The following is an 18,818-nucleotide window of genomic DNA, read 5'->3' on the forward strand; positions in this document are numbered from 1 at the left end:
TTATTTTCAAGTTACTGGAAGAGGCACCAGTATTTGTCCCATCTTATTCTCCTTGGCCTTTCAATTTCCCTGACAAAAGAGGTCTTTACCCCACAGCTCACTCCAATTTTCTCCTTCCTTCCTTTCTTGCTTCCTTCTGCCCAGCCATCTACCTATCTTATGTATAGATGCTTATGTATCTACCTACTAACCCACATATCCATTTAAAATTCCTTTAGAGGGGCACCTCAGTGGTTCAGTTGGTTAAGTGTCCAGCTCGATTTCGGCTCAGGTCATGATCTCATGGTTTGTGAGAGATCCTGCTTGGGATTCTCTTTGTCTCTCTCTCTCTCTCTCTCTCTCTGCCCCTTCCCCCTGTGCATGCATGCTATTTCAAAATAAATAAAATTACTTTAGAAACTTTATGGTTTAAATGAAATGGGAAGAGTTAATATACTTTTAATGAATGTAAGTAAAAAATATTAATGACAGTATCAGTTTTGTTTCCAACTTTGGTAAGGCTGGCTAAAATCAGGAAGGCGTGAAGCATTTGAAGTAGAAATGCCAGTAAGGGGACAAGAAGCAGAAAAGGGAAGCTAGACACTTGGAAGTTAGCCTTTCATTAGCTTATCTTTATCTCTGGTGGGCCAAATACATGGGAGTGTATGTGGTGATTGGGTTGCATTGTTTTGAAATAATAGACTTTTTTGAGCTTAATGCGGCCATTATACAACAGCTTCAGCAATAGCTGAAGACTTTGAGAGGGTCCAAGGCTATGGAAAAGCCCACAGATGGCAGAGTCTAGCTTTCACCTGTACTGTTAGGTTGATGTCCTTTATTACCTCAGTAACGCATATATTGACCTATGAGTTGGTGTAAATGAGTGAGTGGCAGTGGAAATGGAAGGAAGAGAAGAATGTAAGATGTTAAAAAGGAAGCATCAACGAGGCTAAAGCACATTGTTAAAAAGTATTGCTCTCCTCTGCTAGGTGCTGTCATCAGTTTTTCCATTTGTTTCTCACACAACTCCTCAAAGTAGATATTAACATCTCTGTTTTATAGATCTGAAAATGAAGACTCACTGGGGTTAAGTGACTTGCCTAAATGTTTATGTCGATCTGAAATTTGAGTCCGTGGTATTTGGCTCCAGATATTATACTTTTTCTCTTTTATACCAGTTTTTCACTAATGAGTAATCATAAGAATCATCTAGGCACTTTAAAGATTCCATTCCCTTTTCTTTCAAGTACTTCATGATTCAGAACAGCTGTGTATAGTGTAGTTTAACAAATGCTCCAGGGAAAGTGTTAAATGTTTCTGTTCTCAGGGACCTCTCCTAGAGATTCTGTGGGTACAACTATCTGATGTTCCTTTAGATCCTTTAAAGTGAAAATGAGGTGGGAAGTGTTGATACATTACTGTGAGTAAAGTCAGATCCATAGTTAGTGGTATTCTCATTTTCTTTCCAGTTTTGGTGAGACAGGAAGGTGTGGGCCATCAGAAGTGGGGAGGGAATATCAATAGTATTTAGAAATAATCTTTGGCATTTAACAAATGTTAATGAGGTTCATTAATTAAAATATACATTATTTCCGTTATATCAAGGATTTTGTTTAAATTTGGTAATAATTTATTTGATGATAAGGTTTTGGAGTGATGGGGATTGGAGCTAATGGTCAAGAAAGAATTCTTGAGACTTCTTCAGTGCAAAAAGGTGATTTTATTAACACATGGGGTTAGGACCCGGGGGCAGAAATTGCTGCCTTGGGACCTCTGAGAAGAGACTGGTTATGTACTTGGAAGTTTGGGGAGTAAAGTGGGGGGGGGGGAGTTTCCAAAGGGATTTTCATATGCTGAAGAAGACTCACAGGATCCTGGAGGCCTAGCTGTTGTCAGCTAGGTTGTTTTGCCCTCTAGCAAAGAATTCACATTAAGACAGCAGGGAGTTCCTGGAGAAATGTTATACCCTACCTGCCTGAAGTATTTGTCAGTGGGCTGCAGGTTGTAAGGAAATTTAACTTTATCTGCCATTTCCTTCTGCCTTTGTTTCCCTCATCATTTGGTATTTACAATAAGGAACAAAAGAAGAAACTACTCTGCTTGGTAGTTCTTAAATGAGTGCAAAATGAGTGTAAAATCTGAGAAGGTAAACAGGTTATGTGACTGTTCATCATCAGTCTGGCCCTCTCTAGCCCGGCAGCGCCTCTCCCCCAGTCCTGCTTCTCCCTGTGCTGCAGCCTCAACTGGCGGCATGTCTGTCTTGGTTTTCCCAGCTTCTCTAATGTGATGTATATATAGTAGGTGCTGGTAAGTGTGTGAGTGTACAGAGCATCTTTCACCTTCTCACACCCTCCTCTTACCCAATTAGTGTAAACATTCTGTTTGTTTGATTTAAGTAGACAGTATGGTGATTAAGAGTGCAGATTCTGGAAGCAGATTGTCTGGGTTCAAATTTTGGTTTATACCACTTAGCTCTGCAGTCTTGGACAAGTTTAATCTACTCTGTGCTTCATTTTCCACATTTGTAAAATAAAGATAATAATGCAACTACTTTATAGGGTTGTTTTGAGACTTAAATGGATAAATACATGAAAGACTTAACAGTATCAGGTACATAATAAGTGCTATAGAAATGGGCCTTAAGAAGTAAAAGTACCACGTCTACCTTCATTCCTGTTCTCAATCTTGTACCTGGATCATGGTGATGAGGTTTTGGGGTGATGGTGGGGTTCAGAACTCATGGCCAAGAAAGAATTCTTGAAGACATCTTTGGTGCAAAAAGATGATTTTTTTAAAGCACAGGGACAGGAACCGTGGGCAGAAAGAGCTGCACTGGGGTTGTGAGGAGTGACTGGTTACATACTGTGGAGTTGGGGGAGGTAAAGACAAAAGGGAGGCCTCCAGAGGGACTTCAGTGTGCTAAAGAGGACTCCTAAGATACCTGAGGCCTTGCTGTTGTCAAGCTAAGCTTGTTTTCCCTCTAGTAAGGCATCAACATTATGACTGCAGGGGGTTCCTGGAGAAATGTTATACTCTGCATTTGCTTCAAGTATTTGTCAGTGGGCTGCAGGTTATAAGGAAATTTAATTTTACCTGCCATTTCCTTCTTGCCTTTGTTCCCCACATCACTGTGGAGGGGAGGGTGATATTAGGGGCTCCAGGAAACTGAGTCTAGGTTTCAGAAGATTAGGATATTGATAAGATTGCCTTTTTCTTGTAATTTACTAAGGTATTTGTAAACTGATAGAGACTCCTGTCCTGCATGACTGTGATCTCTAACCATTTGTTTTCTTTCTTTTGTTCTTGGGCATCTAGGAGTGCCTGAGGAATACCACACATATCCCACTTGGGGGGGGGGCGGGGTATGCTAGCTTGTACTTTGCTCTCAGCTTGCCTTATGCTTCCTCATCAATGGTAACAGTCTTCTAGCCTCCAGTCTTGCTTTCTTCCCAACCAGCCTCCACACTTTTGTCAAAGTGAGTGAGCTTTCTAAATACAAATTGCTTATGGTTTTACCCTGCTTAAAAATATTCTTTGGCTCTCTAAGCAGATGAATTTGATGAATTCTTTGCCTACTCATCTGGCCTCATCATCCTTCTTTCCCTCTGTGGTGCCCATGGTGCCAGACCCCACCTATAGATTCAGTTTCTTGAACATATTATCTTATACCTTTGTTTCTTGCTCATGTCATACCTATGTCTGGCATCCTTAAAAACAGATGCTGTCTTCTTGTACTAATTATTCTTTCATTTCTATTAACTGTCCTCATCAAATTGTCACTCTCATAATTTATTCACTTACATGTCTAGCTCCACCCCTAGACTATGAGCTCTTTCAGGGCAGGAATTATGGGTTAGATATGGTAGTCAACCACTATATAAAGAAATTTGGAAATTTATTTATTTATTTATTTGCAGGAGGGGGGAGAACTATTTAAACTCATTTAATTTCATTGATTCTAATTCAAAGCAATGATTAGATCATAGGCTTTCTTTTTTGGTTTAGTACTAGAGGTTCAAAATCTTTTTCTTTGCCTAAGATAGTTTTAGAACAATTCTTAAAATTGGGTGTGGTGGGGGTAGAGAAGGGAAAGGGAGATGTATCAGCATCTCTGGGCAAGAGGCTATGGTTAGAAAAAGTGCATTCTTGGGGCACCTGCCTGGCTCAGTTGGTAGAGCATGTGACTCTTGATCTCAGGGTTGTAAATTTGAGCCCCATGTTGGGTGTAGAGATTACTTAAAAATAAAACCTAAAAAAAACTTTAAAAAAAAAAAGTTCGTTCTAAAATTAACATAACCATGATACTTTTTTTTTTTTAAGAGAGCTTGAGTGGGGGAGAGGGACAGAGTGGGGGGGGGGGGGGAGAGAGAGAAAATGAATGAATGAATCCTAAGCAGGCTCCACACTGAGTGGAGTTAGACCTAGGCTTGTACGTTGGCCTTCCCACTTTGAGCTGAGAATACAGAATTCAGAATTCCACTGAGTGTGGAGCCTGATGCAGGGCTTGATCCCATGCCCTGGGATCACGACTTGAGCTGAAATCAAGAGTCAGATGCTCAAACAACTAAGCCCACCCATGTGCCCCACTTTGATACTTTTTTAAAAACTAAAGGATAGAGTGAGGTTTTTGTGTTTTTTTTGTTTTTGTTGTTTTTTAAGAAAGGGCATAAAGATTGAGAAGCACTACTGTTGAGACCAGCTGAACTTGTATTGTGTAATCTGCATTGTGTAATCTCTGTTTTGATAAGAGTGACCCATTAAAAGGAAATATTACCAGATCTCTTATATTAAAGTGATTCTTAAAAAGGATCCTTCGACTATGTTTTTAAGTTTTATGACCCATCCTCTAAATTCTGTTCTGCTTTTAAACTTTTTTTGACAATTCTTTAATAAAAACTACTTATATTCTGAATTTTTATTACAGAGAATATCTTTTTTGGAAAGTAGACATCTGACTTGGTTTGTAACAGTGCTCAATACAGAATATTTCTTTTTTTTTTTAATGTTTATTTTTCAGAGACACACACACACACACACACACACACACACACACACACAGCATGAGCGAGGGAGGGGCAGAGAGAGGGAGACACAGATCCAAAGCAGGCTTCAGGCTCTGAGCTGTCAGCACAGAGCCCAACGCGGGGCTCAAACTCACGAACTGTGAGATCATGACTTGAGCCGAAATTGGACGCTTAACCAACTGAGCCACCCAGGCACCCCAGGATATTTCTAATACAAAATAATTTTTTTGGTAAAACTAGCTGAGAGGTGAATTTATATATACTCTTGTTATAAAGAAAAATACATCGTTATAACTTTGTCTCAAGTTTGAGATAGATCCTTATTCTTCAAAATCCATTATGATTTTATATTACTATTTACAGGTGGAAAAGGGATAGAAGTGGAAATAAAATTACCCACCCTGTTTCTGGGAAAAACATCTTACAGTTTGTGGCAATAAAAAGGAAAGACTGTGGAGAATGGGCAATCCCAGGGGTAAGAATTAAAATTAAATTAAAGTTCTTTTTAGCTTCATTTACTGCAAGGTTATTGTATGTAGATCTTTATCCTCCATTTATTTTCCATTCCTTCACACTTCACTTAGTAATTCTTTTGTCATTTATCACTGCAATGAAGTCTGTCAATAGCAAGTGTAGGATAATACATCAAGGCTGTTAGAATTTGAGTCTAATTATAAAGCCATTGGAAAAGAACATGGACTTTGGAGTTAGACCTAGGCTTGTACGTTGGCCTTCCCACTTTGAGCTGAGAATACAGAATTCAGACACTTACCTTAAATTTTTAAAATGTTTATTTTTTAAGTAGTCTCTCCACCCAGTTTGGGGCTCTAAATCACACCACTGAGATTAAGAGTTGCTCTACTGACTGAGACAGCCAGGTGCCCCAGAACTTTCTCTTTAAAATTTACATAATTATATCTACTTAATAGGATTAGTATCGGTAGCATATAAAACACCTGGCATAAAGTAGATATTCATACATGTTGGGTCCCATCTCAGAACTCAACCCCTACTTCCAAGTCCAAGGTAAGACTGTTAGCATTGGTTTATTGAATTCGCATTAACTTTAGACATAAAAAAGATAATTCTTGTTACTTTTCCTTGTAGTTAAAAAAAATTTTTTTTAATGTGTATTTACTTTTGAGAGAGAGAGAGAGAGAGAGCGCGCAAGCTGGGGAGGGGCAGAGAGAGGGTGGGGACAGAGGATCTGAAGTGGAGGTAGAACTCACAAACTGTGAGATCATGATCTGAGCCAAAAGTCAGATGCTTAACCAACTGAGCCACCCAGGCACCCCTCCTTGTAGTTTTTAAAATTTCTGTAGTATCATCAGGAACAGTTGTACCTTTGTTGAGTTCATTTCAGTGGTAAATTTGAAGTGGCTTTTTGAAATGTGTATGTGTGCAACAGAGGGTTTTATATTTTATGCCATATTGTGAAATGAAGATAATTTGAAAAGAGGATGATTCTTATACTGCTATCTGCAAGAATGGTTGTTTTTTTCTTTGTAGGATAAAAATGGATTGGAAATAAAAATCCCAGGTGACTGTAATAAAAGCTTAGGTTAATTATTGTGAGCCAAATTGTCAAACTTCACCCATGCTTAGTGTAAAACACGGTAATGATTTCATCGTAGGATTTTATATTTTTGTCATCTGAAATTCTGATCAGTAAGGAAGTGGTTGTCCCTGATGTCATATTGAAAACCATTCATCTAATCAGTATATCTTGAGATCTGTTTTTTTGTCAGCTGATATATTAGACATTGAGAATATAACAGAGCAACATAAACATCCCTGTTTTCTTGGAGCTCACATTCCAGTGGGGGAAACAGATAATATAAAATATGTTATTGTATGTTTAAAGGTATAAATATTAAGGAAAAAACTGAAGCAAAGAAGGAGACTAGGAAATGTTTGAGAGTTTGCAATTTGAGATTAGAGTGGTTATAAAAGGTCTGAGAAGGTAACATTTAAGCAAAGATTTGAAGAAGGCGAATGAGCGATGCATGTGGGTATCTAGGGAAAAGCATGTTGGACACAAGCAATAGCAGGTACAAAGGCCTTAGGTGGGATTTGTTTGGCATGTCCTAGACACTGATTCAGGAGGTCAGTGTGGCTGGAATGGGATGAACAATGGGGAAATTTCGGCTTGCTATATTCCATCTTGCCTCCAGGCCTTCCTTCCTTAGCTTGAGTTTAGAAGATACCAGGAAAGGAGTCTTATTGGCTCAGTTTACTATTGGCTAACCTTGGACAAATTACTGCAAATACATGAGATACCCTGATTGGCTACTTCTACTAGAATCAAATGGTTTAGAGAAGAACATATCACAGGAGAATGGGAATCATGATTATGGCCAGGTAGAACAATGTGTCTACTGCATCACCCAGGAAATATTTGTTGAATGAATTAAAGCTTATTACTTTTTTTTTTTTTTTAAATAATGTGGCTATTAGGGGATGGTGGACCCAGGAGAGAAGATTAGTGCTACACTGAAAAGAGAATTTGGTGAGGAAGCTCTCAACTCCTTACAGAAATCCAGTGCAGAAAAAAGAGAATTAGAGGAACAGTTGCACAAACTCTTCAGCCAGGAACATCTAGTGGTAAGAAATGGTGGTTCCCATGAAGGATTTTAGCCTCATGGATTAGTGAAAATTCCTTAAAAGTTCACCTGGAAATCTGATAGGTAAAACCTGTATATTTGAAATACATATTCATAGAAACAAATTATAGATCTTCACTGTGAATAGATTTCTGCTTAAACTTTTATAGCCCAACTTTAGGTCAGTTACATTTATTAGAATACACTTTTTTCCTCTTAGTTTTTTTTTTTTTTTTTTTTCAATGTTTATTTATTTTTGGGACAGAGAGAGACAGAGCATGAACGGGGGAGGGGCAGAGAGAGAGGGAGACACAGAATCGGAAACATGCTCCAGGCTCTGAGCCATCAGCCCAGAGCCCGACGCGGGGCTCGAACTTACGGACCGCGAGATCGTGACCTGGCTGAAGTCGGACGCTTAACCGACTGCGCCACCCAGGCGCCCCTCTTAGTTTTTCTTTAGACTAGATGTGAGCCAACGTGACACTGAACACACCCATCCATCTGGAAACCTTTTAAAAAAACTTACATAAATTTAGCTCTTTTGAGAGTACGTTTACATTTTAAATTATGTTATTCAGAGTTTTCCTGGTTGATAACCATTTAAGTCTTATGTTTTGTCTACATACCCTTTGTGATTTAAAAAAAATCACCTTATAAAGTATATGTGTGCTGGTAATAAGGAAAAAGAGTTTCTTTTTTGCTGGCTTTTGTTTGAATTGCTTTGTTTTCTTTCTAGAATTAGGATTTCTTATTTATTTACGTTCAGCCTTTTGGGGTCATGTTTGTGTTAGATGGCTAGATCCAAATCTTTCCCTATATTAATAGCTTAAGTATTAGTCTTTACTAAATTTATTTATAGATCTTCTTTTTTAAACTAAAAAAATCTATCTTTGTATGTCTGAAACTATAATCACAGAAATTATATATACAAAATATACTTATATATAATCGCAGAAAAATACTTATAGAGCCTTTAAAAAAGTCATATGGCCCAAATAAGACTATTCTCAAATTATGAAATTAGAGTCTGAAGAGTTGAGGGTTTTGTGAATTTTAAAGCTGACCTTGAGAATACTTATCCTAGGAAATTTAAAACAAGCATGTGGAATGTTACATGAAAGTTTCTATGATACTTACATTTCACTTGTGAAAGGTGAAATAAGGAGTCACTTATTATCAAGGGGTTTTAAAATGGAGCTGAGAGGCCTTTAAGAAGGTGGGACTTCCTCACCAGGTGGAGCCCTGATCTTTTTAACTGGGCTAAACCGCAAATACTCCAAAGACTCTACACAAACACCTGCAACTTGCTACAAAAGGGACTTGCTTAGTGATAGCCTTAGCAACCAATTATATTCACTCAAGATTAGTTTTCTGCAGCAACGCCAGTCAAAATTCTTTGAAAACAACTTATACAAGCATTCTCTTTCCATCTTAAAAACCTCTCACTTTGCTCCCTAGTGGGACACTGGGTTGCTACCCACATCTCTGTACCCAGAATTGCAGTTCTCTGATCATAAATAAATGCTTAATTATTGCCTCCTGACAATTTTAGGTTGGCACTTTTTTCTTATTGTAGTAAAAAAAAACATGACATATAATTTACCATCTTAACTTTATAATGTACAGTTAATTATATGCACACTGCTTTGTAATAGGATATTTACATTTCCGATGTAGCAGGCATCTGCTCCCCCCATTCGTGTTTGTACACTTTTTTTGTCTGCTTCCTTTTAAAAATAGATATATAAAGGATATGTCGATGATCCTCGAAACACTGATAATGCATGGATGGAGACAGAAGCTGTGAACTACCATGATGAAACAGGTAAACTTGTGTTTATTAAACTGACTTGATAAGAGGCACTCTGGTATTTGCGGAATGAATTCTCATCAAAGAGCAATTTCCTTTTCTTTTTTTTTTTTTTAAGTTTATTTATTCTGAGAGAGAGCATGAACAAGCAGGAGAGGGACAGAGAGAGAGGGGGAGAGAGAATCCCAAGCAGGCTCTGTGCTGTCAGCAAACCATGAGATCATGACCAGAGCCAACACCAAGAGTCGGCTGCTTAACTGACTGAGCCACCCAGGTGCCTTTCTTCTTTTAGAAAGAGAGTGCAAGCAGGGGGAGAGACAGAGGGGGGGGGGGGGAGGGAGGGAGGGGATCTCAAGCAGGCTTCATGCTCAGCATGGAGCCCAATGACGGGCTCAGTCCTTCGACTCTGGGATCATGACCTGAACTGAAATCAAGAGTTGGCTCCTCGACTGAGCCTTCCAGGTGCTGCAGCATTTGCTTTTTTAAAAGCTCTTGATAAGCATTGCCAAATTGTCCTACAGAAATAATCACTGTTGGGGCGCCTGGGTGGCGCAGTCGGTTAAGCGTCCGACTTCAGCCAGGTCACGATCTCGCGGTCCGTGAGTTCGAGCCCCGCGTCAGGCTCTGGGCTGATGGCTCGGAGCCTGGAGCCTGTTTCTGATTCTGTGTCTCCCTCTCTCTCTGCACCTCCCCCGTTCATGCTCTGTCTCTCTCTGTCCCAAAAATAAATTAAAAAAAAAAAAATTTTTAAAAAAAATAAAAAAAAGAAATAATCACTGTTGGGAATGTAAATAGACTAAGAGCTTTATTTTTAATTTTTTTGATAATTATAAAGATTTTAATAAATATATTTATTTGTAAATATAAATATTTTCATTTATGATTTCTGGTTTGGTGTCATGGTTATTTATTTGGGGGGGGCGCGGGGGGAAGGGGCAGAGGGAGAGGGAGAAAGAGACTCCCAAGCAGGCTCCAAGTTATATGCCCAGAGCCTGATGCAGAGCTGGATCCCATGTTGTCTGTGCTATCAGTGAACCATGAGATCATGACCTGAGCTGAAACCAAGAGTCAGACACTTACCTGACTGAGCTGCTCAGGCACCCCCATGCTTATTTTAGAAAGGTCCACTTAAGAGTGTAAGATGAATTGCCAATAATTGTTTTTCTTTTTTTTACATTTAAATCTCCAATCCCTCTAGAACTTCTTTTGATGTAAGTTTCATACTCATTTAATATGAACTCTTTTTTTTTTTTTAAAGCTAAAGCCAATATTCTTACTTTTTAAAGAGAAAAGCTTCCTTACTGGTGCCTCTACTTAAAATTTAGCAATGTGGTTAAAATTTGGGCATTTGGAAAATTTGGAAGCTTCTAGTTTTTAATTCCCTGGGGCACCTAATACAATAATGATTTAAATTGTTTTCAGTAAGAATACTTGAAGCTACAGAGTTATGTTGAAAAGGACATAAATAAATGAATTACTTTCTCTTGGTGATGTTGTGCTTTGGCAATAGGTGAGATAATGGATAACCTTACCCTAGAAGCTGGAGATGATGCTGGAAAAGTGAAATGGGTGGACATCAGTGATCAACTCCAGCTTTATGCCAGTCACTCTCAATTCATCAAACTCGTGGCAGAGAAACGAGATGCACACTGGAGTGAGAACTCTGATGCTGAGTGTCGCGGGTTGTAGCCTCATCTCTGTGTCAGCCAAGTGCAGAAGAGCACGTGCTGAAAAGAAGGCGGTACCACAGAGCTCATAGGATAGATAAGGGGGGCAGGAACGGTCACTTGGAAATTATTTCATTCACTTTCAAAACTGCTTGCATTTAGAAGGTTTTAATCAGAATAAAATTAGTAAATATGATGAAATGCAACACATAATTTTCTGCTTTCCAGTCAGAAGAAATATAAACAACATATTTTTTATGTATTCTATTTAAGCATGGTTTAAACCAAATCGAAACAGCTGATGCTCTTTGAAGAACCATAACCTGAATAAAGATAAATTTAGGGTCAGCCATTACTTCTGCCTTCCATGTTAGTTCTTTCTTTTCTTTTTTTCCTGTTGATCTAGGGTCTGAAGGATGTTTCTGGCATAAATATCAGGCTCCTTTAGGAGAACACTGCCAGTGTCTAACCTGTCTTTAAATTATTTGCTTTATGTGATCTTGTTGAAGCTGATTTAAAAAATGAAAACCTTGTTTTGACTTCAGAATTACCAGTTTATTGAGGAAATTTCAGTTTATTGAGGAAATTGATCTTGTTAATAAAGATCAATATCAATGATCAGCTCGTGTTCTCATTTTTTAAAAACTCTGAATTTAAAAATATGTCCTGGAAATTAGTAATTTAAATTGATGTATTTATTTCACTCTACTGTAACTGTATGTATCATAAATAAAGTAAAAATACATGTTCAGGGGCACCTGGGTGGCTCAGTTGGTTGTGTCCAACTCTTAATTTTGGCTCAGGTCATGATCCCAGGGTTGTGAGATCGAGCCCCATGTTGGGCTCCACACTCACCATGGAGCCTGCTTGGGATATTCATATTCTCTCTCTCTCTCTCTCTCTCTCTCTCTCTCTCGTCCTCTGCCTCTCTCCTCCACCCAAGCTTTCTCTAAGAAGTAAAATAAAAATAAAAATAGATGTTCAGAAAGGATTGAAATGAGAGAGGGAAGCCTTTGAGAGTTAAACATATTATTTGTTAGGAAGGGAATAAGGATTGGAATAGGTTTTTGAGAGGCCCACCATTAACATTATAATTCCCAGATAAAGGAAAGAGTTGTTGATGTTCTAGATACTTAGGGAAGAAGAATGAAAATAATACTTGTCTTAGTGGGCATGTGTATCACATCCTGGCTAAGATATTTATTGAGAAAATCCCATGATATTTACTCCTGTCAACCTTGAGTAGGGACCATCATAATTCCGTCTTCATTCTAGTTGGGTTACAGATGGGGCATCTGAAGAAAAGGAGGTGTAAGGGATAGAGACATGGTGGTTTCCTTTTCTTCACATATTTGAAAAAGGTATTAGGCTTATTCTGTAGCTTGAGAACAGAACTTGGGCTAATGTAAATCAAAAGTCCCCTCAACCCCTGCTAAATTTAGTGTCAAAGCTACTTTTACTTTGGTGGTAAACCTGAACTAAACTGACAGGAAGCTTTTTCCTCATTAGTGCGACTTAAGGTTTGCTGAGAAACATTAGAATGTTTGATTTCCAGATGCTGTTTCAGACCCCTCTGGAAGAGTTACAAGGTTTAAGTATGGTATTAATTTTCTAAAATCCATAAAATCCTGGTCCCTGGTATGTAATAAGGGACTTGTGCTTGACCAGGATGACCCGCTCACTAGCTGAGGGGTAGGATGGCCTTCTCCCAGAATCAGAGTTGGATTCTACTTTTACTGTTTGGCAGGAAGAGACTGCTTTTTCCTGGCACTGAATAGAATTTTTAAAGCTGCTTACAAAAGCTCTTGAGAAAGTTTGAGCAATTCCCTGAAGGTCAACATTTACTTACATCTAATAGTGTTGAAACATTTAAATTGACATTAGAAAAGATAGTAGGTAATATTTTATTTAAAGAATGATTAAAGTACATGGTCTATTGATAATGAATTCTTCATGGCATTTTAGAGTTTTCTCTGGAACATTTCTAAAGTATGCAAAATTATAAAATAGAAGTAATCTTCTGATAAGTGTTATAAATATCCAGCATCATCTATAATAAGAAAAACCATATTAAAATTTTAGTTGAAGACCTTTCTGGAGGAATATTTGTTCCTATATCACTAGGTGGTATTGATGCCATATTTGCTTTTCTTATATTTTAGGTATAAGGAAGAATACTCTGAATACTTTTTATCTAAAAATATTTTACTATTTAGTAAAATAGTAATAACAGATACCATTTACTGAGTATCTACATTATATCATGCAATCCTCACAACAATCCTATGAAGTTAGGTGGTATTATTTCCATTTCACAGGTGAAAATGATCCTTCTAAAGATTTTCCCAAGGTTATTCAGTAAGGGACGGAGCTGGGATTTGAATCCTGGTCTGCCAGGTTCCGAAACTTACTCTGTATTGTCTACTAAGGTCATGAAGCTTTGATGATTTGTTGTGTTAAGTCTGCAGTTTGGAAGATTATATATTATTTAAGCAGTATTCACGTTAACAGTAACACACTTAATGGTTTATGACTTGACTTTAAGGTCACAGCTGATTTAACTAGCATCACTGTAACTGTTTGCATAATTTGAACCCAAAGAGAATTTACTTGATAATATCTGAACCTAAGGATATGTGGTGGCAATTCGGTGTTTGTCTTGCCAGCATTTCAGACTCAAATGGAAGCATATGCTAAACTTGTATAGTAAGAACATAACAATCTAAAACCTGAATATTTGGCACTTGAAAATTCCAACCACTTTTAGAAGCTAAATGCTATATTTTCTTACAGTATAAGAAACGGTGGTTGGTATTATTTTCTAACATATTTGTGAGGTTTTAATAAACTGATTTAAAAATACATCATTTGAAGGAAGCATTTATAATTTAAGTAGGCTAATTACTGCTTTCATCAGTATACCTTTCATCATGCTATTAATTTATCAATATGGATGTGACCTGAGACTATTAAACTCCTAAGATAAAAAAAAAATTAAATATATAGTAGTACTTGGAAGATATTTCGAGATTTTACTAACCTTAGTATATAACTTCTGACATAGGAGGGAGAGAATTATCTCTGCCAAAATAAACAATACAGATTACAGTTATTATATGAAGGTATTCTTGCCATAATTTCTTCTTTGCTTCCACTCACATCTCCCATCTTATGGTCATTTTATTGCTGATGGGTTAGTATTCATACAATCATGTGTATTGGCAGATAGAAAATAACATGATCCTGTTACATCTTAAATGGTGATAAATTGAATCCTCAACTGGGTTTTTCTGCAACAAAGCACTTCGCTTCTCCCACTTGGCCTTTGATGGCCTGATAAGAGCATTTGATGTGGTAAAAAATACTAAGTAAGCATTTGGGGGCAATGAAATGTATAAGGAGGAAAACGGGTGAAATCCAATTTCTTTCTCAAAATTGGGACTCAGAATATTTTGACTCATTAGCTTCTCTCAAGGTAGATTAACATTAATTTATATATAATAATTTTGATTGACATTAATTCAGATATTTAAAAAAGGAATATATCTTTTGTATGTATTTTCAATTAGCAATAATCGTGCCTTGGATAAACTTCATTGGCTATGATATACCCACTGCACAAAGCTTATCTTTTGTATATATTTTAAAGTGAGAACAAACTTGGATGAGAATCAAATAAGTCTCAAGATTTGTAGCCTCTCCATCCAGCAAGCTGATGCTTTGGTGTTAAGGAGATGTTTTGCCTTGCCTTGAAATGAGGCCATTTCTAGATTTGGTAGTTTCACAGCAGACTTTTCTCACTGCTTACTATGAATTGTCCATAAAACAAAAACAAGCTTGAGGAAAAATTTACTGTTTGAAATTTCTTAACATTGCATATACTTCGTAGGCTGAAATTTTGTCAAATACCATGGCATTATGAAAGTACCTTTTTAGACCTGCAGAAATTCTGATCTAAATTGTTTAGAGTTTATAACTCAGGAGCTCTAATTTGGGTAAGTCAGTTGGGTTTGATTCTGCCATATATTTTTATAGTTGAGGAGAGTTATTCTTACCTTTCCTGATATTAAATGTCACTTGTTTTTATCAATATAATCATAGAAATAAAGTCTTACCCCAAAGAAGCCCTAAAAGATAAAAAAAAAAAAAAAGACATTACCCTCAGTCCATTAAATAGGTTTATACTTTATAATAACTTAAAAATTAATATGAGGGGCGCCTGGGTGGCTCAGTTGGTTAAGCATCACTTCTGCTCAGATCATGATCTCGTGGTTTGTGAGTCTGAGCCCCGCATCCGGCTCTGTGCTGACAGCTCAGAGCCTGGAACCTGCTTCAGATTCTGTGTCTCCCCTCTCTCTGCCCCTCCAGTGCTCATGCTTTGTCTCTCTGTGTCTCTCAATAATAAATAAACATTAAAATTAATATGAACTTACCTCAAGTTCGTTCAGAATAGAAGTGATTAACTGAAAGAAGAAAAATCGATCAATGCTAGTGCTGTTAATGGGTTTATTTTTTAACATATCTGTAACTTAGCACACATATAAGCTAGAAGATTTTCTATATGAAAATTTGTTTTTATTGAAAAATGAATTCCATTTTATTTAGAGGTTTATTTACATGATATAAGATTTTAAAATGAATGTGCAATATCTAGATTTAAATTCCCTTAATTCACAGAAATATCTTATTGTAATTGTATTTACTGTATCTAAAGAATAAAAACTTGAACAGTTAAGAAACTCACCGTGTACATATCCATGCAAGTGCTAGGTTTCTTGAAGTATGAAAATTCCCTATGTGAATGATACTTGACCCAAAATTTTAGGACAACTATAAATACTTGGCTTCAAGAGTTTGTTTACACAAGCGGTGTCACTTGTCACTGGAAAAGTATTGCTTTGTAGCTTCCACGGGTCCTTCTGTCGTAACAGACTGGCAGCTTGCTCAAGGAATTGACCAGTGAAAGAAAGTGAATCCCTTCGTATTTGTAGAGCTGTCCATCCCGGTGTGTATGCAAGAATATGTAAGTCAAACACTGTCCCAATGTTTGCTTAGGCAAGAACAATACCTGAGGTGGTGTTTGTTTCTTAAGGGTGACTCTTCCTGCTTTCTGACTTAACTAGGATTCCTGGGAGAATCCTGGGCTATGAAGGTATGGCAGTTCTAGAAGTTATTCTGTCAGAATTCTTTCCAGGATATAGGTTGTGGCCAAGAGTACTTCTAAAAATTTTCCAAAAAAGAAAGTATAAATAGGTATTAAGTGTCCAGATCTGGTAATGTGAATGAGTATCTGAGGAGTATATTTGCACTGGAAGAGACCTGGGAGGTAAACCGATACCTTTACCCAGGGTCACACAGCTAATTTAATTGTAAAAGATTTAAATCAAGAGAGAAATTAGAATCTAAGAGAGGTTTGAATCTAGGCTTTCCAACCACAGGCCAGTGCTCTTTCTGCAGGTTTTGATATAAATGTGAACTTGCCAATTTTGTAATCGTTAATGATTAATCATTGAAGGCAGTTTCCTAAAACATTTTTCGTTAGAAATATGCTAGAATTTTTATTGTCTCCATTTGGAAATGGACTATAACATTGCTTCAACAGAGTGGATTATGGGAAGAGCACTAGCACTTGAACTCAAGAGACTTAGGTTCTTATTGATTAGACTCAGAAGCTTGTTTGGTCTCAAGTTTCTGGGACACTTAAATATTCCTCAAGATGGTTGGCTTTAAATAGTCTCAAATCCTGAAAAATTTTATCTCCGGCACACAAATGATTTAGGCCTGAGTTTCTGACATTTTTACAAAATACTGCCATGTCCCTGATTCTAAGATACCACCAATTGTAAAATGTACCATTTTAAGTGATAGTATTTTAAAGAAAAAAGAAATCTTAGAATAAATGTATCTGTTGTGAGATGTGTCTTGATTTCAGAAAATGTTTAAGTATGAAAAGTATGTTTTTAGATAAGGAAATGGAATTTTTCAGTGTTATCTTTTGTAACTCCACTCAAGTATTTCTCCTCTGTTTTCATGAACTAATATTCTGAATAACTTAACTGTATCAATAAAGGGCCTTATTAAATAATTGAATTGTGTGCCTTTCATCCAAAAAAAAAAAAAGCAGCATTATCTATTGGAACTTAGCTTTGATAATCTTTAATGTATAATGTGTTTATGCTAATGCTTCATTAGTGAAGAAATAATCAAGTCTTTTTCATTTCTCCAAAAGGAATTTATTCTGTAAGTCCTAAGTCTTTTGACTCTTCACTTTCACCCTCATCAGTGATGGAAAAGGTTGTTTTGTCAATTTATAGTTTGTATGAATTGAATAATGAATGTAGAACTGTTTGTAGAATGTAGAAATGAACTGAGATTGTTTTTTGACTTTGAATTTAACAGCTGTGATTTATTTTGTTTCGAAATGAATTAGACTAATAAAGACAGAAATTTTTATGATGAGCTGGCCTATCTTATAAAGGGAGTTGAATGTAATATGTTTATGAACTTTATAGATTAACAGGACAGATATATTTACCGTTATAAGATCATGAAGTGTCAGGACCTAGAATAAAGGAAACGTAGTTAAATAATCAGGGAGTTGTAATTCAGCATTTTAACTATCTTTTCTATGTTATACATTTTATATTACCTTGATTAATGAACACATGCTTTTCAGAATTCTTAGATTTCTAAAATTATGGCATTAAGATTCATATTCACTAATATAGTACCCATCCTCCCTTCAAACCTATATTTCTGGAAGCATATAGTCCACATTTTCTTTTGTGGTCTCCAAACATAGCAGGGACTTCTCGGAAAGATCATTAAACTTAGGCTCACTGGGTTGGAGCAAAGACTATATTTTAGGATCACTTCCTTATGAAAGAAATACTTTAATAATGTCATTCCCTATCATTGTAATAGTATCATTTAAAAATTTAGTAACAGTATGCTATAATATATACAACATAATTTTTGGTTTGTGACTAAGTCAATCTCGTCATGTAATTGTCCCTCCATTCAGCAAAATCCTGTAAAAAATGAAATCCTTTTATAACACGACCATAACCTTAAATCTAGTTCAAAGGATTCTAGGACAGATTCCATTTCAATAAGAATGTATTTTTCTCTCATTAATGGCAGATGTAAGCATAAGGTTTTAGAGGTAAAATGGGCTTTATAAAGAATTCACTGTTTTATACTTTCTTAAAGGAAACTTTAAGTATAATTACCTGATTTGGATAATAAGGAAAAGGAAAAGGAATCGGAATCTACAAAAAAAGGAGGAAAACAAGTGAAGTGTGAATAAAACAATTTTGTTTTAGCTTTTTTCCTAATTTACTTACCCTTCCATCCATCCATCCATCCAGTATTTATTGCCAGCATATATATATGCTCTCAACGAGCCCACCTTCTACTTGGTGAAGCTTAGATTCTAATGGATTTTAAATCTTTTTCTTTTCTTTCTCAAGAGATATGCTTCTTTTGCTTCATTAGTCAAATCTAAAGCCAAAAGGAATCTGTTTGATGTGTTTGATAATTCTTGCAAATTCACCACCAGTTTGTCTACAGTAGTTGATTCTTTGCTTGCTTTTTAATACTACTCTGCCATCTGGTGGAAGGAAGAGTTTCCACTTCAAATGCTAGGGATTCTTTACTGCCACACAGATTTACATAAGATGTTAACAGAGACTCTTATATTCTAATTATAAACCAAAACTTCAGAATTTTTCAT

At 36.6% G+C, this 18,818-nt stretch overlaps 1 protein-coding gene and 1 pseudogene across 5 annotated transcripts in view; one reads left to right on the forward strand and one right to left on the reverse strand.

The window, feature by feature from the left end:
- Positions 1-18,818, forward strand: part of NUDT9 (nudix hydrolase 9) — a 55,218-nt gene that overhangs the window by 25,878 nt on the left and 10,522 nt on the right. For 4 of the 5 annotated variants that reach the window (XM_047091093.1, XM_047091089.1, XM_047091090.1 and 1 more), the window contains 4 exons: positions 5,367-5,478; positions 7,461-7,607; positions 9,347-9,431; positions 10,927-11,853. In XM_047091093.1, coding sequence (XP_046947049.1) covers positions 5,367-5,478; positions 7,461-7,607; positions 9,347-9,431; positions 10,927-11,105 — 523 coding nt within the window. In that variant the 3' untranslated portion in view covers positions 11,106-11,853. Of the gene's footprint in view, positions 1-5,366; positions 5,479-7,460; positions 7,608-9,346; positions 9,432-10,926; positions 11,854-18,818 lie in introns of those variants that run through there. The other variant, XM_047091092.1, reaches the window with a different exon arrangement.
- Positions 14,586-14,709, reverse strand: LOC124521351 (uncharacterized; annotated as a pseudogene).

This window comes from Lynx rufus, unplaced genomic scaffold (genome assembly GCF_022079265.1).
Source record: "Lynx rufus isolate CCGP_SWC_20201006 ecotype Redwood Valley unplaced genomic scaffold, mLynRuf1.p SCAF_3, whole genome shotgun sequence".
Taxonomy (NCBI): Eukaryota; Metazoa; Chordata; class Mammalia; order Carnivora; family Felidae; genus Lynx; species Lynx rufus.